General features: G+C 42.1%; 1 protein-coding gene across 5 annotated transcripts in view; it reads left to right on the top strand.

Moving 5' to 3' along the window:
* LOC138825091 (WW domain-containing oxidoreductase) overlaps positions 1-24,960 on the top strand; it is a 737,534-nt gene that overhangs the window by 243,890 nt on the left and 468,684 nt on the right. Inside the window, exon 9 of one of the 5 annotated variants that reach the window (XM_070019463.1) lies at positions 2,480-2,658. The exons of the other annotated variants lie outside the window; for them this stretch is intronic. Coding sequence (XP_069875564.1) covers positions 2,480-2,587 — 108 coding nt within the window. The 3' untranslated portion in view covers positions 2,588-2,658. Of the gene's footprint in view, positions 1-2,479; positions 2,659-24,960 lie in introns of those variants that run through there. 5 annotated transcript variants of the gene reach the window in all.

Below are 24,960 nucleotides of genomic sequence, written 5' to 3'. Positions count from 1 at the left end.
TCATGTTCTACTTCCGCCTGCTTGAACAATGCCTCTATTTATTTCAGGAGTTGATTGGGTCGAGAGTAATACTAGGTAAACAGAGCTCAGACAGGGATCCCAAGGATTGGCCTGTGTGGTGTGTATAGCTCCTGTAGATGTATACTTACTTACCTTACCCTCTCTTGACCACAGTATTGATTTGTTATGTGTTTGCCTGTGTTATTAATAATGTACACCTTGAAAGAAATCTATGTGCATTATAGTCTTTGATCTTGTCATGAATTTCAAAGGCAAAGATTTTATTTTCTTTTTCTTTTTCTTTCTCATTTTTTTTAAATTTTCAAAGTAGACTAGAAATAAGTTTAAAACTTTTCCTTTTCCTAGTGGAAGACTTCCTATTGACTTATATCCTTTTTAATGAGATATGTAGATGCGTGTGATATTCATGCATGTACCTGTATATGTACACACAAACATGTATTTGCACACACATACTTTCATATATACATGTCTATGTACACATAGACTCATATAAAATTTATGTTAATATATACACCCATGTGTACTCATACAGCTATATGCATACTTATACATTCACATACAAGTACTCACAAACTTATTCATGCACACACTCCTGCACATATCTTAAGAAGAGATTTACAAAACTCATGCATTTCATGCTTTCTGTATGCCAGCGGTGAAGAATATTTGAATGTAAGCCTTACTCATCTAGTAGATTAAAACAGAAATTAAATACTTTAGACTAAGGCAGGATCAAAGGCTCTCTCTTCATTGTTCTTTTATTGTTTATTGACTTCAAAAAGACTTTTTAGTTTAAACTGACTTTAATGTCTCTTGAATGCTCTTTTGTAAAATGACTTTGAAAACTCAGGGATAATGTGTTCATTAAGTGGAGAAAAATCTTAGGAAAAATGTAAGTGTAACTTGGCTTTCATTAGAGTAGAATGAGATAAAGCTTTGCTTAATTAATGTCTGTTTTCCCTCTGTTCAGAATTATAAGGAAAAAAGATCTCAAAATGAGTCCTGATAACAATTTGAAGTAGACCAGATAGTACTAGAAGTTTCTTCCTCATTATTAGACCTTAGAAGAGTATACTTTATGCAACTCTATGGCACAACTGGCACGTCCTAGGCACCATACGTATATTTTGTGTGTGTGCTAGTCCTAGGGCTTGAATTCAGGGCCTGGGCACTTTTGTTTTATTTTTTGATTAAGGCTAGTGCTCTCCCACTTAAGCCACACCTCACTTCTAGCTTTTTGCTTGTTAATCAGAGAAAAGAGTCTCATCGCACAGACTTTACTGCCTGGGATTGCTTTTAACTGCTGCCTCCAGAGTACCTTGGATTATAGCCGTGAACCATTGGCATTGGCTCTACCATACATACATTGAATATAAAATGACAGCAGGACCCAGTGACCCCAAATACTGTGGTTTCTTTTCACTTCTTTGGCTTGGTTTTTTTGTTTCTTTACAACACCAGTTTGAACTGGACAGTTCTAAGGAGCAGTGAGTTCAATTGTTGTGTCTCCCTTTCTACTTAAATCCAAAATCCTTCCTCTTTCCCAAGCCACTGTTCAAAATCGCCTATCTCAGAGTGCCTGTTCTCAGTGCCTTTGGAACTGTTTCTGGCCTCCAGGAGCCCTAGCACCCTTTCACATCACATCTTCAATCTTCCATGGCTTTCCACGTATTCTCTCTTCTCTTTTCTAGAGAGCTGACCTGCTCTTAACCAAACTTGGATCCTGTGCTAGGATTGTACAAATTGTACAATTGTTGTACACATTTCATGAGACCACATGCTGGACTCCAACTCTGAGGTTGCACCAATGGTGCCGCTTGCTGCTCACTGCCAGGCCTTACCCTTGTGATTGCAGTGGCAGTAATATTGCACAGGAGAACCATGCAACAGAGTCCTGACCCACCCTCTGCTTCTGTACATCCCATGGGGTGCAGTTCCTTGGGAAGCCATCTCATGGTACATTCTCAGCTCTCTCAGAAGAGACATCACAGCTGGTGACGGTGGTGGCAGGTGCCCATAATCCCATCTATTTGGGAGAGTGAGGTGGGGGGATCAGTTGAGCCCCTTGTTTGATTCCAGCTTTGGCATCCCAGATGGTGTGCTTCCACACCAGTGTAGTCCTGCAAGTCTTCCTCTTCAAATGCCCAAATGTCCCCTCCTTGAATTGTAGAATTCAGAGGCTGATGTAAATAACACAGGTTTTAAGTGGCCCAGAGTCACTCTGGGTTTGTTATCTAAACCCTCAGGGATAGTTACACCCTCTCCTGAGAAGGGTAATTGAACCTCCAAACCACCCACCAAGATTTCTGCCTGTAAAACATTGAAGGACTGTTAACTATAAAGACTTCCCTTCTGCAATTTGTTTTCCATTGAGGAACTAGAGTGCAAGGAAAATACAGATTCACATAATATACAAAGATCAACCTCTTAAGCTACAGTATGTATATTGTTGCAGTTGCACTTGGACCAGGGCTGGAGCAAAACTGAAAGAGAGCGGAGAAGAAATCAGGGTTCTAGAATTGACACGGCAGTCTCTACAACACAGCGTGATAATGGTAATTGAAATCACCCATTCAATGTGACGCTCGACTTCTGGAAGCAGAGTGTGGGGTGTCCAGAAGCACTTTCTAATAAAAAGCAGTCCAGTTACAAGATGCAGAGCACCTGCCTTTAAGAGCATAGGCGGCTTCAACATAGTCTCACACACCGAGGCAGCATCTGTGGACTCTGTTTGCAACATGCACGACCGAGCCAGTCCAGAAGTGTTATGCATGTTTTGCCTGAGAAAGCCATCCTTCAGAGTGGTGAACATCAGACCCATGGGAGCTGATGCCGAGGGTGCCGATGGATGTCCTTTTGGTTGTTTGCTCAATAGATCTAAATCAAACCAACATGTGTAACCTGGGATTAGAGCCAATAAGATGTGGATGAAAGCATCCGGGACTTGACAAGTCTAAGTTTTAGACAGATGTATTATTAAAGGTAAATGCTGGCCACTGTCACAAGCCCACACACGTACAAGCATGTGCCTGAATTCAATTCTTGCTTGCAGAAGGTCCAAACTTACTATTCTGTATTACCAGGCAGTTCTCTTCCGTGTGGTAACTCAAGTTGCCTGAGTCTTTCCATCTCCTCACCCTGCCATCTTCTACATGGTTGCAGTGGCACATGCCTGTAGTTAAAAAGAAGTTTTGTCAATGCTCGGGAAGAAATGGGGCATGGCTACTTGTTACCCTGGCTGAGGTACTGTTTCTGTTTTAAAATCACTGTGGATTCTCAGTTATCGTTTTTTTCCCCCCACAAGCTCCACAACTTCTACTCTGATTGTTCAATGTGCTGCATTCCCTTGCCTCCCTTCTGTTGAAAAGGCATGAAAAGACGGTCCTTCACAGACAACCTAGAACTGATAATGGCCCTGGTACAGGTTCCAGTGAATACGGAAAAGCAGAAATTAATATTAGAATATTAATATTGGAAGCCTTTTGCTTTCCTGTAGAAAAAACAAGATATTTTGGTGTTTCTACACCCCCACCACCCAGCCATTTTTTATGCCATAGATGATGTTTGGTGACTCCAGACCCCACAATCTATCTTCCTGCTTCCATGATGTAACAAGAAGAAGCAAAAGCCAATGGAAGAGCAGAGAGAATGGCCTTCACATTGTAGAACCACCACCCAATGTCAGCATCCATGTGACAGTAGTGATTCTTCATTCAGGACCTGCTTTCCTACTCCGGAAAATTCATGAACCACTAATAAACATATCAATGTAGAGCTGGAGTGGCTTACACTTAAAGTCCGAGCTACTCAGGAGACTGAGATAGAGGAACTAGATTCAAATCCTTCCCAGGAAGGAAAGTCTTTGATACTCTTACCTCTAATTAATTAGCCAAAACCTAGAAGTGGAGGCATGACTCAAGTGGTAGAAAGCCAACCTCGAGTGAAGAAGCTAAGGGACAGCCCCAAGACTGAGTATTGGTGTGCATGCACACATGTGCACATGCTCTTTCTTTTCTTTCTCTCATAGACACGCACACACGTGTACACACACACACACACACACCATATCAATACAGTGTTGAGTACCATTTTAAGAAGGATTCTGGGTAACACTCTGGGTGAGCGTTCTTTGGGAATACAACTTTCATCCTTCACTTCATTTGTCTGGTTGAATGTTCGCAAATAATAATTACGATTTTCTTGTAGAGGAGAGCACTAGTGTAGCATTTCAGAAAGTTAACAATTGCAATGCTAGAAGACTTTCCTCCTTATTTGCTTTCTGTCTCCTGCACATTTTTTGTTGTGGTGGTTTTGGCCAGGATGACCTCAGAGCTGTTCATCATGCACAAAATCCCTGAAGTGATACTTGAACTTCTTGCCTTTTCTATTATTGACCTTTTTACTCTGTGACTTTGTACAGAGGCACATTTATATTATAGTAATTGCCTCCTGGTATAAAAAAAATCTTTATTTGGGAAGCCTTGGTTAGACGATAAAAATAAGTAGTCCTTGAACATCATTTGGTGTGAGCAAGGCTGGAGTTTCTTTCATTCTTAATTTTACTCCTCTTCCCCCTCAACATAATGATAATAGTGATGTATTTCATGAGGTACATTTTGAACATATTAAATAAATTTTTAGACAATTTAGTGCATTTTTCCAATGTCTTTTCCCCATTCATTTAAACTATTCCATTTAGAGGTTTTTGATTCTCCACATACTAAAAACATTACAAAGACAGTTCTTTTGGGGAATGTTACATAATTCAAACTTTTCACCTTTCTCACTTAATCCATTCCTTTGTCAATTCTAACTAGGTGTAATGAAATACTAATTTGTACATGTGATGTTTTTAGAAGCCCCTGCTTGCAATGGTTAAGGGAGAGATGGAAAATAACAATATACATACCCATCCCTGTATACATTACAAAATAAGACCCCAGCCATATTCAAGTGCAGATGCCAAGGGTGAGCTCATAGAACCCACTGCATCCACAGTAGAATCAGGAAGCCAGGCTACAGGTCAGCTTCATGGCTCATCAGCCAAGGACGTCTGGCAGTGCATCAATTCTGGAAGCTTTTCCTCATTTTTTTTTTGTAATAGAAAACTTTGGATCCTTGGTAATTATTTCTGAACAAAGAAATTCAGAGTAGTTTCATGTGTAAATTTCCATCCATAGGAGCTAACTTATCTTGCTGTTCTGTAATTAGGAATGCATGCCATCAAGCTTTGCTATGCAGAACGAAATCATACCCTTTTTTTTTTATGGGATGAGAGAGCATTGTGAGAATGAATCCTAGGTCAAAATGAGATTGCCGATTTACCTCCTTCCTTAGCAGTCTGATTCTGCACCAGAGAAGGCAACACAGGGTCCTGGACCAACTCAGGTCTGCTGCCTCCTTCTGAACAGCCTGTGAACTAAGAATGTACTTACACTTAAACATAGTTGAGTGTGCAAAAGGCAGGGAGCAAACATCTTGGAAAGGGGGGGGGGAAGCAGAAAAATTGTAATAGAAAAATTAAAGTAGCTGAGTACTGGTGGCTCACTCCTGTACTCCTAGCTACTCAGGAGGCTGAGATCTAAGGATTGCTGTTCAAAGCCAGCAGGGACAGAAACCTCTATGAGACTCTTATCTCCACTAAACTTACAAAAAAAGCCAGAAATGGCAAAAGAAGCTCATGGCAGTGCCCGGACCCTTAGTTCAAGTTCCAGGACCAACACCAAAAATGAAAATCAATTAATAAATGTACACAGTGTATGAAGAGTACATGAAATTCAAAGTCAAGTGTCTTTCACGTTTTGATGGAACACAGTCTTGTTTATGTTATGCCCTGCTGGTTAAATTGTTAATTTACTGCTGCTCTAGATTTCAGATGAGTAGCTACATATGATCCACAACGTTGAAAACATTATTCCAGGACCCTTTTCGGACAATGTTTGCTTATTAACCTGTGAGCAGAGATGATTAACAGTCAATGATGATGATGATGATGATTTGTCCTTCCATCCTCAGTTTGGCAAGGTTGACATACTATACCCAGTGGTAATAAGGATCCTGTGACCATTCCCTTAGAATTCTTTCTCGACCACAAGTGCCAGCCTTGATTCTGCCCTGCTTGTTATTCCCAACCCTTTGGAAAGTGAGCAGCAAGGTGCTAGCTGAGAGTAGTGCAATCAGCCAGTGGTCCTCAGCGGGCAACGGAAGAGTCACCTCTAAGACTATGGAGCCTTCACGTGCCACGTCATGCCAAGTCCTTGTCGCACAGACCACCATTCTGCCCTCCAGACACAGAATTAATTTAGGGATGATGAGGAGAAAGTGGTCTCTCTTTATCTGTTAATTCCATGGAGGAAGTTCTGTTCAGAATGAATAGTCTTGAAATGTGCTATAAAGTTACCTATCAAGACCACTTTTACAGAGAGATTTAAATGTGATAATAAGAATAAAAGAAAATGAAGTGACATTGAGGGCATCTTCTTTTATAACAGCTCTTGGTCTTGACTGTTAAGCACACTGTAAAATGACTTTTATACATTTATGGATTGAAATGGTTCAGCTGAAAATTTTAAGTGTTAACATTGTTCAAACTTCCATTACTAACCCCGCTCACGTTGTTACAAAACAGTTTCATATTTGACATTTTGTTCATGCTAACCTGGGACGTTTTTATGTTAAAGCTCTCCTTTCATGCAGTCCTGAGGTCTGCTTAGTATGAGTTTTAGATCCTTTCAGTAAAAGTTTGTTATGTATACATATTTTACCCCAATGCATTCTAATAATCATGGAAGGTGTGTGTGTGTGTATGTGTATGTGTGAGTGTATGTGTGTGTGTATGGGTGAGACAGAGAAAGAGAAAGACAGGAAGAAAGGTGAGTTTTGGTAGAAAAATAAGGATATCTTTTCTTAACCTGTTTCCTCCTTTTTCACATTTTTTTCTATTCTTCAAATCTAATAATATTTGAACTACAGTCTATAAACTGTACCTAGATTTTTACAACAGATTTCTTCCCCTTAAATTGTTCAGTTCAGTGTCTTTCCATGGACCAGGACCGCCAGCACCATGATCAACCTTTGACTCTTCCTGTCACCTGCAGTCATCGCCCCCTTTTCCTCCCCCCCTCCTCCGCCCCCAGTTTTTCATCCCCGCCTTCCTTTGGCCCTGGCACACATGAGTCTGCCTTCTGTCTCTAGGTGTGCACGGTCTGGACGTGCCATGGATGGAGTCCTGCCCATGGGTCATCAGTGACAGGCTTCTTTCCCTCACAGGATGTTGTCCATCCATGTTGCAACTTAATGTTTAACCAATCACTTATTTTTTTCTTTCTCACAGGTACAAAATTCAAAGGCAAATAAACACATACCTAAGAAATATTTACCTTGTTTATGGATGTCAATACTATTGGATTAATCTCTGTCAACCCTGCAGGAAGCAGCCATGATGACGTACCCCAGGCATTTTAGAAATGCTGCTGAGCATATAAATGATGGAGACAGCTATTGTCAGTGACCTGGCTCTTAGTGCTTGACTGGACATGGCCACAGCTCTGCTTTAGAGATGATCATGCAGACCCTCCTGATATCTCATGTATTAGACACTGTTGCTGATTCTTTCTTGGTCTCACCTTCTCCTCCCTGCGAACTGAGGGGGGGCTCACTTCTTCACCTCCTTGTGCTACCTGGGCCTCCTTTGTTACCCACTTTGGCTGTAACACCCCCTCTTCAAATGTGCTGTTGGTGAGATAAGAGCTTTCAGTCGACAGATAAACTATAGTTTGTCACCGTGTTGCTTATTTCTTCCCATGGCTTTGCGGGAGAGATTAAAGTGTTGCTTGGATATAACTTAGTTCTTAAAAAAAATTACTCCTGTTTTAGCAAAGCTAACTTTGTTCACAGATAACATGAGCCATGACTTTCATTCTGATGGAAAGATGTTTGGAAGAATGGGTGTCTTATTTATTTATTATGCACTAAGGGGGGTTATGTTTGGACTAAGGTGTTTCTTTCTTTTCTTTATCTTTCTGGATGCAGCCCTGTGTACCACAGTCATTTCCTCATTTGCCTGAGATGAATCTTGCAAATATGTCTAGGCTTCTGATTATTACCAAATCCAGGCAAAATCTGGCCAAAAGACCAATGGTGGATATACTGGGCATAATTGGACAGTGGCTTTCCCTTTTATTTGAAGATCTGTCCCCCTTTGTCACCGAGGATGGAAAGTCTGCTTAAGGTCTAAGCCAGCTAATTGCTTCCTCTGTTGAAGACCTAAATGAGTTTTAAAGTGAAATGCATATCTCCAAAGGCTAAGTAGCCAACACACAATAGGCAATTGAGATAGCAAAGTCTAATTTAGAAAAGCCCTCCCCCCTCTTCCTGGCTTCCTCTCTGTCCTGCTTTTCTTTCTTTCTCTCTTCCTCTTTTTCTCCTTAAGTTCTCCCCTTTTACTCCTGCCCTTTCTCCTTCAATTCCTCCCTTTCCCCTTTTTTTCATTTAACCATTATAGATATAGTGGGGTTGTATCTGTGGGCTTTTGCTGGTAATTAAATAAATTATTTATACATTTAACACAATCTTGAATTACTAGGTGATCATCTTAGGCACTCAAAGGTATAAGAGCCCTTGAAAGCCATATGCAAGCATAGATATTCCGTAGCACGCCTTACAATCTAAATATTGCTTTTAGTGTAATCGAAGTAGCAAGAGTAGTCACAGCAGTTGATGGACTATTTTTCAAATTGATTTCAAAAATGTATTTAAGGGGATGATCTTCTAGTCTAGATTACCTATTGATTTTTAATATGAAAAGCTCATTATGTAAGCAGTAACTGCATATAAAAACCTAGCAAACCTTTGCATAAATCCTTTAATTGAATTTCCAGAGCCTGTGGTTCTACTTTTTTTTTTAATTAAATCTATTTCTTTTTTTAAGTGTTACTGTGTAATTTGCATGCTGTGAAGAGGCCCTGTCCCAGATAAAGTGCCATTGATCCTTATTAAACCTCACCTCTGGGCTTGCTTAAAACTAACTGGAAAAATTAAAGTGTTCGTGTCGCGGTGCACTTATAACTTGCATGATAGGATTATGGAAAAAATAATAAAACTAATTTCCAAGAGAGAATTTATAATGTGAAGATTTTAATTTTTTCAATTTGATAATTAATAGTGAAATCATATCATATGTATAAATCATATTTTAGCCTATAAACTGAAATGGCAATTAGGAAAGATAATATATACTTGATGTAAAACCATCATGTTACACGTGATAATCTTTTGGCACTTAAATTTTTTTAATTGTGGAAGGAAAGGATTATGAATTCATGTCAAGCACATTAAATTATGGGTTTCACTGGAAAAATCTGATTCTTTAACTGTGCACTCTGTTAGGAAATTTTTAATGTCAGTGTGAAGAAGTATAAAAGATATGGGAAAAGATCTTCTGGTTATATGCGTGGTAAAATGTATGTATTCGAATTACCAAGGGAAAGAAAAATATAAAGGCTGCAATAGTTTTTTTTCTATTTTTTAATACCTACCATTTGTTATTTTAAAAGCAATAAAATCCCCTAAAGAAATATTCATAATCAATAAGAACACAAAATATGGAATATATTAACTGAGTTATAAAAATGTTTGTAGTATAGCACAAAATGAAAAACACTGCAAGTTATGTACGGTTTAAAGTGTAATCAATTTTGAGGTTGTATACAAGGGTATAAATGATAAACACAAGTAGTAGCATTTTTAGTAAAGGCTGTTACAAAATACTGTATTTATGGGCTCTTCCATTCTTTTTATAGCTCATTAATGTGGAAAACAAACACAGTGTATCCATCTTTGCAGGCAGCTTAAAATTCCCTTAAATGATATTTTTAAATGGAAATACTGAGCTCGTTTAATCTGTTTCTTCCTTAAGCCTGTTGAAGGGTTGTCTGTACCAAACTGGGCTTCCTTTTCAGTGTCTCTGCAAAGGAAGAGCGATGATAATGATGCATTGCTCTCTGTCCACACACTAGGGCCCCATCTCACACTTGTACAAATGGTCTTGGCAATATCCTCTTCTCTCACCAGACTCCTGCCCTACCTTCTTTTGTATCAGCCCTACCCCAAGAAGTACCTTCTCACCTTGGGAAGCTGCATTAATTCTTCCTGGCCACAAGGGGGCTGTTGAGTTATCAGTTCACTGATTGGCTGGTGGGAGAGTTTTAAGGCTGGTTCCAAGGGTGCTGGATTTCCTGCTGGCCTATGAATATGCATGTAATCTATGAATATTCATGAAGTCTGTGCTCAGCCTTCTAGCAGGTTTAAGGAGACTGTTGATTCTGGTGGTGAGGGGTTGAATTTTTTTTTTTTTAACTTTCTCTCTTCCATTCTTGTGGACAAACCCTTTTTGAGTAAGCTGAATTTGAGTGTAATTTCATTAATGTAGTCACAGTATTTTATTTGGTTTGATGATTCCATCATGGCCCCTTTCTCCTTTCAATTTGTCAGTCGATAAATGTCACAGACCCATTATCATCAAGTCATGTTTCCAGGACTGTAGAAGTCAGTCGCTAACTTGGATAATCCACCCTTTATAAAATAAAAGTGGATTTTACAGTGCTGTATTTGTATTCCATGATGTAGGCATATTTGAAAAGAAAAAAAATTGTGAGAAAGGACAAAGTCTTTTAATTGTTTCTCCCCCTCCATTCTGAGTAATATACATTCTAGCACTACATAGCTCCTTCTGTCTTCCTTCCATTCACTCAACCATCTGTCCATCCGTCCATCTGTCCACCCATCCGTCCATCATCCATCCATCATCTATATACTGAATACCTATTGTGTATCAGGCATTACTTTAGATAGTAAATGTATAGATAAGAATTAGGCTAAGCCGGGCGCTGGTGGCTCACGCCTGTAATCCTAGCTACTCAGGAGGCTGAGATCTGAGGATCCCGGTTCAAAGCCAGCCCGGGCAGGAGAGACCGTGAGACTCCTAGCTCCAATAAACCACCAGAAAACCGGAAGTGGTGCTGTAGCTCAAGTGGTAGAGCGCTTGCCTTGAGCTGAAGAGCTGAGGGACAGCGCCCAGGCCCAGAGTTCAAGCCCCATGACCGACACACACACACACAAAAAAAAGAATTAGGCTAAGCCATTACTACCCAGAATCTCACTATGGGAAGAGAGGAAACAAAATATTATGTTAATAGTTTTAATAGGAATAAGTGAAAACCAAACAACCTGGGCGAAGATTGTGTACAGAGACATTTTTCATTATAATGCTGCAAGTTTTTTTAGGCCTCTGACTATCACTGTTTATTTGGACTTTATAGTTACCAATTTAAAGTAATTTGAGGTGAAATCATGATAATGAGTGTTATGATGATTTTAGAATGAAGTCTCTGTGGCAGAATAGTATTAAAGATACTGTACAGTAAAAAATAGTTATTGCACATTTTATTCCCTAAAATACACTGGCATTGGTCTGATTTCCTCTAGAGAATTGTGTGATCAGCATCAGAGGTATGATCAACCAGCAGCTTTATCTGCAGAATGTGGGCCATCGTTTGCTAATGAGGGCTAGGGGCCAAGGCACCAAAGAAAGAGTGGGTATCTGGCTTGGGAGACTGGACAGAAGCTGGATCCACAGTGTTCACTCAACCATGACTGAAGACCCAGTCTAGGAATGAAAGGCAGGCTGGGCTTGGTACAAATTAGAGACCTTTAGGAATGTTGACTCAACAGTGCATACTTGTCCACAATGGTCTACAACAGGGGAGCCAGTGATAGCCAATGTATACGTGAGAGAGCTGGGATGCTGAATGTGATGATTCCCTATGCTTCAAAACCAGAATGCAAGCTGGCTTGCTCACATCTAATTAGTCATAGTTTTGTCACACCAATGGATGGTACAGAATTGAGCTCAGCCAGGATAAAAAAAACAGTGAACCCTCTGGAGCTCCCCAGTCCAATATGGTAGCTGTGAGTCATGTATGGCAATTTAAATTTAGATTAACTAGAATTAAAACTTCCCTTGCTCAGACATATTAGTATCAAATGCTCTAAAGACACTCTAGCTCTGTTCCACAGAGGAAGTCTGCAAATGATGGAGAATGATTCATTGGAGTGCCAAAAAGAACCTTATAACTTTTACTTATCCATTGAACTCTTTCATTCATTATTAAGTATCTTAGCAAATTCATTGGGTGGCAGGCACTTTTTGAAGTGCTTTGCCTATATTCATTCTTTCAGTTATTCCATTTGGTGGTATTTTTCTTGTCTATATTTTACAGTTGAGGAAACTGAACAAGGAGACAGCAGTTTTGGTATTCCCTACTCTCCATGGCTGCATAAGAAATGCTATTCTACACAAATGTCACCTGAATACCTTGACACAAGTGCCCAGTCCTTGATGGTAGGGTCTGTGTTTGAGGTGCAGGGCATCCTGAACTTGGCCTGGATGTTTTCTAGTCGATGGTAGGCCCTCATTTCTCCTCTAATTTTTAATTGGCTATTTCTATGCAAGGTGTTTTTAAGTTGGCTAGTATTATTCTTCGCCTTTTCTGGCTGAAGAGACTGAAGCTGGTGTTCACAGCTGAGAACTGACCGGCAGCAAGATCATTCCCCAGGACCATGTTGGAGGAGAGTCTTTGGTTTGATGCAGAACATGTGTTTTATTTTTCTTGTGAAGGACCTGTCTTTCCCTTGGCCGAGCAAGTATGCCCGGAACATAAAGGACATGTGGTAAAATCGATTTGTGTAAGGAAGGACACAGGCAACAAACCAATGTCCAAAGCTGTTCCTGGAAGTGAATTAAGGTGGGGATGGGGTTTGCAAGGACTGAAGCTCATGCAATAGCTTACTGGAGGGCTGCTTTATGAAAACCAATCTTAGAATTACCCCTGGTCATCTCATGTCCAGTTCATTCTTTGCAAAACCATCAGAGAGAGTGTTTACATCCTTCATTTCATCGCTTTATTTCCCCTGTATCCTCAAATGTGGCAAACGTTTTTACCATTTTGGTTTGGTGTTGGAGGTCTTTGGAGCCATACTTTGCCTTTTGAAATGGATTTGCCCTCAAGAACACTCCATGCTCCCTACTTTCCTGAGAGAGACCAGCTTCCTGGGAATGCTTTCCTGCATTTAACCAAACTGCTTCCTCAAAGCCTTGTCTGACATGGAAGACCTCCTCAAATCTCTTTTTCCTGCTCACATCTGGTAGACTTTGGGGGGCTGGGGGTAGATTCTTAATGGTCTTTAGCAAAGGAAGTAAGTGACACTGATCAGTGGAGGTGGACAGTAAGATTTATAATGTATTTGTGCTAGCTGATTGCCAACAGAACCGGTCTTTCCCAGTGGTGCAGTACGCAGACTCGGAAAATCAATAGGGATTAACCTCTGACCCCTGCACATACTTATACTGTGGCTGCATCGCTTACCAATATTTCATCTGTTTCACTTAGCTGCTGTTACTTACTCAATAATGTGCGGCCGCTCTCACAAGATACTAATTAATTTTTTAAAATGCACCATCACTTGAAGCTGTGATAAAATATCTCACCTTTGGAAATCAAGGACCTTTTGGTTTATTTATTAAACTCACATTAATTAGCTTTAATTAAAAAAAAATGGGAAGAGACAGAGAGCTCTGATGCCAGGGTTTGCTTTGCTTACACAGAGCCCATGTGGTTAACAGCAGGGGATATGCGCGGCTGTGACAGAACTGGTGGCCCCAGTGTGTGTTATACAATGGGTCTCTTTCAAGAAAATTGCTAATCTGACTTTTTAGATACCTTTTTTTTTCTAGTTAAAGAGATATTTATGAATAAATAGATCTGTATGGAATGAATTTGACAGTCTCAAAGTTTAAGTGATCAAAAAACTGCCTTTAAAGCCTGCAAATTGAAGGCAGTGGTTTGCTCAGCAACTCTATGTAGTCTTACAAACTGTTCTTAAATATTATTGCTCTACAGGATCCAAAAGGTGCAGAATTTGGAGTTAGGTGTTTTTCTTTTTGCCATTCTCTTAAAGCTTTGGCATATATTAAAGTACTATGTATTTTGTCTTAAAAATTGAAATTGTTGTAGCTTTTCTTCATCCACAACCCTTTTGTTCACAGATTTATTTATTTATTTATTTTTTGCAAGTGTACCTATTCCCCAGAGTTTACTTACAGTTGCCTATCGATCCAGCAGCTGGTATTTGAATTGGTCGATGTACTCTGTAACTTGTTTAAGATACCCTACCTGAGCTATTAGTTTAAATAATGTATTCATAAATTGATTAATCATTACAGTAAGACTTATTAGCTGCATTTATATCTGGGTGTTATCCGCAATTGACTCGTAGTCTAATAATCACGCATGCTCAAGCAGAAGTTGGGTTTTGCATTAGGATTTAATAATTATCAGGTGGAAAACAATAGTGTTTGTGTGTTGGAATGTGAGCAGACGCCAGTTTTTGAGCAGCTGGTTTCCCTAAGCAGGCTGCTCCTTTCACTTTTCCCACATAGAATGGATTGTTCTCCCTCCCAAAATGAACTATAGAGAGTAGGTGAGTCCCGTCCACCTGGAAAAGTGATGGTGCTTGTCAGGGCGGTCCTGAAGGCAAGGTTCTGGGGACAGGTGGGGTGGAGAGAGGAATGTGAGGGAGAAATGGCTGAGTCTTACCGTATCTAGCAGCTCTATTCCCGCAGGGTGCATGCATATGTGTGCGTTTGGGGGAGAGTCTTTCTACTGGTTTCCTGACCCCACAAAGCTCTGTGCCTGGTAAGACACTCTGACTCTGTTCTGCCCTGCAGTGAGCCTCAGGAGCAACAAAGGCTCGAAAAGCAATTGCCAAGAACAGGTCTCCTGGCATCAAGCATGCCCCGGACAACGCCCCAGACGGGTAGTTCCCAACCTTGCATGGGGCCACACAGCAAGGAAACTAATAAACTATTTTCGGGCAATTTAAAGTTATTTGCAAAGTAGAGAGTAGGACATCTAGAGAGTTCCAGGATTCCCCCCACCCCCACTGCATACAACCTTCACCGGCAATGTGCACTTTGAATTCAGCTGCAAGTTAGTTATAAGCAATGTTTTGGTTAGTGGGTGTGGAATTTTGGCTTTGCATTGGGCTTACTCAGCCACGTCATACCTGACTCTGATGAGATTGTTTCTGGGGTTTGTGGTGGGGTGTCAGGATCTGCCAGAACCCCTGGCTCTTTCCTATTTGGTAGGAAAGTCATTCTGCCTCCCCTTCTGCTTTCTCTGCTTCATACACATCCCCTTTCAAACACCGTTCACCCACCTGCTCAATTAACATGTGCCGGATCTTGGGGCAGCAGGGATCTGTTCAGCTCAGTGTTGCCAGGGCGCTGCCTGCCCCATGCAGGACTTGCGCTCACAAGCAGGCAACTAGGCTTCCCATTCGGGCATCACCTCTGCCTGCCAGGAGGCAGACTCCAGAAGAAAGACAGATTACAGCCGAGGCCCTCTTCCAGGGGTCCTTTCCCAACACATGGGGATTCCAGTGGGATGGAGAGCAGATCCATTCTGCACCCCACCCTGCTTTTGCACCAGTGTCCTTCTTTTGCCAACCTCATTGAGAATGTCAGCATGGATTGCTTTCCTATAGAAACACAAAAGGGCCAGCCAGGAAACATTGGCAGATACATTCTTTACAGTGCTTATTATCACACAGACTTATCAAACTAGGAGTTACCTAGGAGTCCATGTGGCAGCTGAAAAGAATTGGCCAAACTTTGGATAAAGAGACGTTTTGTTAAAACACAAAAGCCTCTGTGAATGTTCTTGCCATATACCTCGATATCTGGGGGTGGGGGAAAGAGAGAAGGAGGTGGGAGGTTCCAGTAAATTATGGATTTGGTTCTGTGGTTGTTGGATACATGCGTGTGTGTATGTGTGTATGTATGCTCTGATTATAGGGGTGTAAATATTTGCTCTCTAGCTGGTTTCAAGCTGCCAGCATGAGGTTACTGAATACAGAGCTGTAAAACCGATGTCCAGTTCCATATGAGTGTGTGTATAATTTTTCTTCTATGGAGATAGATGTCAATAGCTTCTAGAGCATAGAGAATAAGTATAATAAAGTTACACATAAATATTGAGTTTGGAGTATTTCTCACTTTAATCTTTTTTGTAGTTTATTTAACCATCGGGTTTGTGACTTAATATTCAATAATGCATTTGTCCAACAACCCAGCATATGCAGTCTTGAAAACTTAGCCATCTTGAGTCATTTAAGGTTGATTACACCACCTCTGTGCACATCTATATTGCATCTCCTGTTTGCACTGTGATCTCCTAATTCAGGCTTTTGTACTAACAGAACATCCTTGCACTGTTCTTACATGATGAGCCAGGTGGCAAGCTGCTAAGTGTCCTCGACAGCAAGCAGGCACAACACGCACACCCGGGCTTGTACACTGCAGAGGAGTCTGTTGTACTGTTATTAAGTACAACAGCATTTTGCCAGAAGCTATAACGGGATGATTCTGTTACAACACCATGGTGACAATACACTGTGTTTTGCAATTTTCTTTAATATTTATGCTGGATAAATAATTTATCTCTTTTTTTTTTTTTTTTTTTTTAGTTTTTTTTTCCTCCCCCTTTCATCTTGAACATGTTGCTATAGACAGGTGTTAGGTTTCCCTGAGTGACTTACAGGAAGGATTTGGTGATACTTTCTCGCTCCTTGAAGAAGCCTGTGCATCAGCGGAGTTAACCCCTAGGGATTATCCCCTCTCCCCAGTTCTCCCACCCTGTATCTCACCTTCTAATACAAACTAATGAGATCTATTAAAATGGACTGGCCCACACATCCGACGGGAGTCACTTTACTGATGCTCTGTCTTTGCATGGTGTTCATACCTCAGGACCGTTAGACACTGGGCTTTGGGAAACGTAAAGGTGTGCCTCACCAGCTTGACTATGAGAGCTTCCTGTGGTCCATGGTTGATGTTCAGAACCACATCACCCTTTGGGGTGGGTGTCTGCCATGAGTGTCCTCAGGTTTTGGGCAGCACCCCTGGCTTGTGCCTATTAGGTGTTATTAGGTGTCAGTGGAAACTCTTGATCTGCAACAGGGACCATCAGTCGTGTCCCCAGACCCTGTCATTCCCTCCTGTGGACCAGCATTCTGGAACCACAGTGCATGCCTTCTTCTGGCCCCCAGGAAAGGAGCAGTAGAGATCGCTGCCGTTCTCCTCCTTCCTCGCGCTTCCAGGGTCTGCCAGCCCCCTCCCATGTCAACTCCATGTGACCAACTCAACTTCTACCCAGGGGCCTGGACCAAAGGGAAAAGGGCAGTGCTTCTGGCCTAGGAACTCTGTCATGCATCTCCAAAGTCCCCCAAGTCAGCTCTCCAGGGTGCTTGGAGGAGAGGCCCTTTGTCTGTGTCTCTGTGTGCTGTGATCATGGGCTGGTTGCTGAGTGGGGGAACAGTTGGGTCTTAGGGGAACTGGAGAAGTTCCAGCTGTGGCATCTGGGGAGGGAGAGGCCCTGGCTTGTTCGGGGCGGGGGGTGTGGGGGAAGCTCTTCTCAGTGTCCTTGAAGGTGGCCTAGGTTTAGCAGTGGCTCGGGTGAATTTCAGGAGCAGCATAGGTCCATTCTGAGAGGGCACAATTGGTATCCTAACCCAGGCAAAGGGTTTCTCCTGGAGTGAAGCCATTGTTTTTGAGACCCCAGAGGGCAGAGACTAAGCTTTTCCTGACTTGCTCTCTGCACATGTCAAGCTTGTGGCTCTTCAGCTGAGTCCACTATCCGAGCACCTGTGCTTCCCCACACTTCACTCCTCTCTTCCCACTTGGCACCTGCTGCCTGATCCACAGGCTGCTGGGGCTGCAGTGAGGGCTGCCCTGGGGTTCTGTGCTCTCCAGACATCCGCAGAGCCACTCCATGTGGTGGAGGCGGCAGGGTCTGCAGGCAGACCTGGGGGTTCCCCTGTGCTCCTCGGATGTGACAGGTGTAAGGCAGGTGACTGCAGCCCTGAGTATGGTTTCCATTTGGGTCACACGACGAGCACAGCGGTGGTTCCGTGGCAGGGCCCTGGGACCATTCCCCTACACAGTAAGCATGAAGAGTCTCTTTCAGCTCAGTTGTAGAGTGAGCATGCCCATTCTCACCTTCCTTTTGGTGCCTTTGATAATGGCTCGAGGCTGCCTCGTCCCTTCCTACCCACCACCTTTGGAGTGTGTAAATCCTACCACGCACGGCCCTTTCAGAAGCTGGCTGGAGAGATCAATAGTTATCTGCTTACCTCTCTGGCTGAGATGAGATTTTATGCTTGTTACCAGCAGATCAATAGTGAAAGCAGATTCTGTTAAGTTTTCCATAGGAGTCATTAATCTCCCTCAGCCTCAGTTTCCCTCTCTGCAAAGTGAGTCTAACCAGGATGATAATGAAGAGTTAGGTCAAGTGAGGTTGGCAGCCAGGTATCCACCGCTTGCTACAACACAGGGACATGTGTTCCTTACTTGTCGGGGGGGGGGGCTGGGGTGAGGGGGGTAGCCCAGGTTGCTCTGCCTGGAGTCATGAACTGCCATGAGAAGGGTTGTTCTCTGTCTTTACTTGGTCAAATATCCAGGTGAAACCTGCTGACATATACTTCAGTTCCTACAAAATGCCATTTGAGAGAAAACAAAAGGGGCATCTGTCATCTTTTTCTTCTACATATTACTTCAGTGAGATGTAAGTTTTCCTTCCTCCCTTTGAAGGCTTCACCAAAATGTATGTAGATGTAAAATGTGTTTTGTATGTTTGAGTATTTTAACTAACTGTAGATGAGACTTGTGTTTCTAGAAAGTTCCATCCTTGTACCATATCATAGTTTTCCTCTGCAGGGTAAACAAGAGAATGATGAGAATGACCATATGCTGAGGGGCTGTGAGGATGTGAGGAGGGCCTGGATCCATTCTTTGTCATCTGGAAGGTCAAAGGCCAGGTTGGAAAATTCATACACTATGGTTTCTGAAATCTAGGACCACAGTTCTGGCTGGAACACTTGTCACAAAAGCTGCTGATAACCAAGGGCTGCCTTCTCTTAGTGGGTAACAGTTGGGGAAAGCGGGGGCTGACAGATAGTCAGATGATTTTAATGTTTATATTCCACTGGGGTAAGCACTAACAAAGACCCATCATCTCCCAGATACCCAGTTCTTTTAAAAGAACATCTGTTGAAACTGGCAATTTACATTCTTCTTAAAATACGGAGCGACATAATTAACCCTCTGGGGAGACTAATATTAGTTTATTAGAGACAATTTCTAGTTCTGTTTATTTTTATACTAAACGATTTGCTCAGATCTCAGAAAAAAATTTTGTAGTTGGGGTGTAGGTTTGGCTCTAATTTTGCTTGGTCTTTCCTTGTATTAAGCAGCTATAAGGTGAATATTTAGGTGGTATCATATGGTCCCGAATTCTATCAATCATAAAGGAACACAGACATACTGAAAGTGGTCAGTCCTGTTCTCTACCTCCGTAACTCAGCGTAACACTGACCATCAGATGGAATCTGTGTGTCTCAGCATGACACACATGTTGCTAACATACTCGGGCATGCATCGATGTGTTTACCTTTGTCTCCCACCGTTGCTCTGGGCTCCTTTGGCAAAGGAGAAATCTATTCATGGAATTCTCTCATGCCCATTGCTGGGCCTTGCTATAAACTTAGTTATTGCCAGCATGGGACTCATTTCTGACTTCTGACTTGTGGTGGAGACAGAGGAGGAGGGTACTTTGTTATGGTGTAGAAGCTGAAAGATGTGAGTGACCCTCTTAATTGTACTGCTGTTCTTGTTTGACTTACAAAGCACCCACTTAGCTGTCCAGCCATTGTGCCTGAGTTTTCTGACCTGCGAGATCCAAGCTGTGTTCTACCTTGTGACCCTGCAGCATAGCTGTCCCTTAACAAATGACCCTGTGTTCCTCTTCTTTGAGCTTAGCCACTTGGCCTGTCAATGCCTCAGAACCCCTTCATCTCTGCTTGCTCCACTGAAAAACAGGATTCATTCGTCAGAGCTCATATTAATAAGCTGAGATGAGCCATGAGCTCAGAGGAATTGTCACCATGGACTCCTTAGCTGGTTTGCAAGCTCCTGGACTGGCCCTGGCCAACTGCTCCAGCCTTCATTCGCTCCTCTTCTCCCTCTTGGCCAACTTTGTGCTTCAGCCAGATTGAATTGAGCTCACCAGGCTGAGTTACCTGAGCCAGCTGTGACCTCTCCCCAAGGCCCCCCTTCCTGTCTGTTGGCAAACTCTCTGCATCCTTCAAAATGCAGCTCTTGGCATCATACCTCCCATGAAACCTTCCCAGACTTTCAGTCACCTACCTGGATATAATTAACTCTGCTCTCGTTCTGTCCTCATGTCATGCACATATCTGTATCGTGACTTCCCAGGGTTATAGCTATCTTCCACACTGGGTGACATGCCTCTTGTGTCCTTTTCTAATCTTGGCCTGACACCTAACCAGGTGCCCAGTGAATAGGTATATGATTTACCTCTCTGTTTCTAATGTTCATGTGTATTTACAGTGTAATGGTGTTTGGTGTCTTCTTTCTGGGGAAGGATAGGAGGGTTTGTGTCATGGATGGAGGAAGTATAAGATTCAATCAAACTGGGAGTCACTGATATGCACCCGGGGCTTGTTATTTGCAAGCTAGGAGAGCTGGATTTGAAAGCACAGGAGAAAATTTGTGCAGATAAAGCTGCATTGAAGTATAGTCATGACATTTGACTTGTCATGACACTTGAGGGTAGGGTGGTAGGGAAGGTCACTGATGTCTCTACAAACCCTCTGCACAATGTGGCTCTCCCCATTCTACTCTTCCTCCAGTGAGCTTCCTGAGAGACTCCATCTGGATTTTTCCTTGGAGTGGAAATGTTTTAAGGGGGACCAGTGTTAAGTAATTATTTCTATAGGCAGGTAGAAGTGCTCTTTGGGTTCTTCTCCAGGTTTCTGAAACTTTGTGAACTTTATTCCCAGTAGAATCTCTTGAGGATTCTTGGCCAGCTGCTTCTACATCACTGCAGAATGCATAGACAGAGCACTCGGATGACAAAGGTTCTGCAGCCTAAGTGATATTCCCACACAGGGAAGAGTGAGGCTCCAGTAGGTGACCAAATGCAGGTAGCTTATGGCAAGACGGCTAGAGGACTTGAGCTATGTATGGGCCAGTAGAGCTTGCACAAAACTCCCCAAAGCCTCAGTTCTGAGGGAAGCCTGCTTCCTAAAGAAGGGTGTGTGTGTGTGTGTTTGTGTGTGTGTGTGTGTGTGTGTGTGTGTGTGTGTGTGTGTGTTCAAATGGAACATTTTTTTCTTTTCCATTCTCTTGACTGGACAGTTTGACCTATGGCATGGTCCACTATATGGTCCACTGCATGGACTACTTCAGTAGCTCTGTAGCAGGTAAGTCCCATTCACAGAACTTCTGAACGTTACTTACCTCATCTGGCTGAATCCATGTTGGAATCAAGCATATTCTACTCCCAATCCTCACTGATTGTATATAATGGGCAGTGTAATCTCTCTTTAGATCTAGGACCATGGCAGTGAGCTAGAGAGAGTCTCTGGCCTTGGAGATCCAGGCCAGGGCCCAGTACTTTGGGATATATACAGAATCTATCTTGTCTTCCAAAGGATACTCAACTTACCTTGAAACTTTTTAATGTATTGGCTTAGAAAAACTTTATTGTGGTGCCTATATGCCATAAATAATTTACATTTACTTACAAAGAAATAATTCAGTGGATCATTGGTTCTGAGAGAACAGACTCATCATCCTATCCAAATGTGTTTTCTTCATCATTAGTTATCTTGGACAAATTATCAGGGGCCTTGGGCCTCATGTACTAAATGTCCAGGCGTGGTAGTATACAGCCCTTCACTCAAGACACTCATCACAGATTGATCAAAACCATGCATACCATACTGCTCTTGAATAGGTTACTAACCGTCTGCAGTATGTATGGCAGATATTTCTTACATACCATCCTGGAATATTGATAAAAAGCAGCCTGTCTTTCTGCAGAAGAAATTGGTCCCTTGTGTGGTACCACACCTTGGTATACTTTACTCCCAGTGGCATGCTATTGTTGGATTTTAGCCTTCCTTCTGGAACAGAGCAGCCGTGACAAACATCCAGCCCTTTTTATAATGGAATAATATGTGTTTTCTCCTTCCAGTATGTGCCCAGATCTGATGCTCACTCTTCAGCCTTATGCCAGAGCTACATGTGAACATATCTATGAAAAGAATATATATAGTGTGATGGATAGCTGGCGTCACTCTGGGCCAGAGTCTGGAATGAAACCGTTCACTGCAAGATCAATTTCAGTGGCAAGCTTATCAGTTCACTTGAGGTGTACTTTGATTTCTACAAACACAGGCTTAGGAACATATTTGTGCCATTGAGTTAGGACTCCTCAAGAGGTAATTACCAAGTCTCTTTATGTTTACAGCACAGCAGAGCAGTTGTTTTCAGTCATTTTAGGTCCCTATCATGCTAGCTGAGTTACTTGTAAAATATCTTTGAGGTGCTTTGACAGAATCATTCCTTTTATACATTCTGATTAATGACATGGGGGGGGAGATCAATAGTAATTAATATAGTACCTATAGAGGGATTGTCAGGCTCCTACATGTATGTGATATGTAACATGTAGCATTCTCTCCAAGTGCTTTACATAAATGAAATTGTAAACACTTAACCAGATCAAGAGCAGAATACCAGAAAGGTGGTCAGACCCTTTGAGGTCTGTGTTCTGACCTATGAACAAAATATTTATTGCCCTAAACATGTCTGAATGGATTAATATGTCTTTCTTACAAAGTAGGGCAAAGATTTTAAGCTTTTTAAGGTGGGGGCCAGTGGTTGACAGGAGGTCTAAATATCAAAGTCTCATTTTAGATGGGTCAGGAAATAATCATGATGCAAAGATAAAGTGATGCAAACCAAAGACAATCAACAGACAACCAAAGCCTTTCATGCTTCTTGGAAACTTCCTTGTCTAGCAACATTCTGAAGACCTTAGGTTACCAAGTGTAGGCGTCTTTTCTCTGAGCCTCACATATGTCTGTCCTGTGATTGGAAATGGTCTCTGGAGTGCGTGCAGTCCTACCTTAATGGACTGTGCATCAGTGGCTCTTTTGAGGAAAAGAAACGTAAAGCTTGACCATCGGGCCTAGAGTCAGCACATTGAGCTGTTGTGTCAATTAGCTCCCCCCCCCCCCGCCCCCATCTTTATGGTATGGCCTTTCCTGTAATTACAGACGAGATCCTATAGCCGGAGGAAGGAGGCCTGTCAATTGAATAAGAGGCTGATGTCCATTGCACGGTGACAGCCCATTCTGAGGGTTTTAGGCCAGTCCTTAGAGAGGCCTGCTATTTCCTCCTTAGGTATTTTGCCGAGACCCAGTTCCCCGCCATCAGACAAACGGAGGTGTCTCATTCTGTGGCCAAACCCGGGAGATCAGGCCCCTCCGACATGATGTACTGCAAAGTGGTATGCTTCATCGATTCCTAGTTTTTTTTAATTAAAAATTGTTATTATGTATGCATCTGTGTGCTCATAGGAAAAAGATCTTAGAAAAATGTGGACCAGACTATAGATGGCATCTACCCCTAGGGTGTAGGTTTGGATAGGAAATCATAAAAATAAATGATCAAGTTTTACTTTGGACCAATTTATACTGAGCATATTTTCCCCTTCCAATGATCATAGATTTATAATTTCACGTTTTATCTATATTAATTTATGGAATTGAATCAAAATTCCTTAATTATTAAAGATGTCATAAGAGAATAAAGTCTTCAATGGATGGCCACAAAGTCTTCTAAAGTCAAGAAGTGGGTGTACCTTCCACACAGAAATGGGAATTTACTGATGTCAAGCCTACCTGTGGGAAGTATGGTCATCTGGACTCTGGAATGGACTGGACTGTTCCACAGGACCACCTGGCCCAGCCATGGGTCACCTGGGGAGACCAGGGACAAAGGCAGATGACCCCAGGTAGAGTTTATAAGCTCTGTGTTCCCATTAGCTTAAGCTGTGGCTTTGTTTGAGGAACGTTTCAATGACATATTTGCTGAAAACAGTAAATGGGCATTATGATTATTGGTCTATGAATGTAAGGATTATGCTTATGTGAACACCCTCCTCCCTGTGCCTAGCATTATAATGGGTTTAAGAAATATTCTTTGAAGTGATCTTCTTGACCTTGGGTCTGTACTCAGGACACTGGCTTACACCACCTTACAAGAGGTGGTGTGGTGAGGTCTGGTGCTACCACTTTCATCTGCATCTCAAAATCCCAAACAAAACACACCAACAAAAACCATATATAAATGCATACATGTGTATATAGATGTGTAGATATAGACATTCATATATGTGTATATATTTTCATGTGTAAATATGAAAGACAGACTACTTGCATGCTACAGATATCAGGTCTCACCAAAGAAAGATCCACACACCTATTTAAAGGAATTTGGTATTTTTTAAGAGAGCATCAAGATTGTTACCATGAAGCAGAAACAAGAAAGGACTTAGCTGGGCTTCCTATTGGAAGTTTATGACTAATTCTCACTACTTTCTGTGCCTGATCCTATGACCAGGGCAGCTCACTCAGATGCTTACACGGTTCATGGAGCTGTGAGGGGCCATGTCTGTGCTCTCTGAGTCCCAAACATCCCAGAGAAGCCCCGACCCAAGCTGCCCATACTCTATTCACACAAATGGAGACACAGGAAACCCACGAGCAGCACTGTGTCTGATGGGATTGGTGGCGGAGGAGAAAGGAAATCAGTAACATGCAAAAATCAACTTCCCTTGATAAGAAAGATCCAGAAGGGACAGTTCATTGTTTCCTTGACTCAGAAAGAGGGGCAGGATTTGGCTGCGGTGAGTCCTCATGCTTTGCTTGAAAAATAAATGTAACTTC

Source organism: Dipodomys merriami, unplaced genomic scaffold (genome assembly GCF_024711535.1).
Source record: "Dipodomys merriami isolate MVZ:Mamm:240054 unplaced genomic scaffold, mDipMer1.0.p SCAF_134, whole genome shotgun sequence".
Taxonomy (NCBI): domain Eukaryota; kingdom Metazoa; phylum Chordata; class Mammalia; order Rodentia; family Heteromyidae; genus Dipodomys; species Dipodomys merriami.
This window is presented reverse-complemented; position numbering and strand designations above follow the sequence as displayed.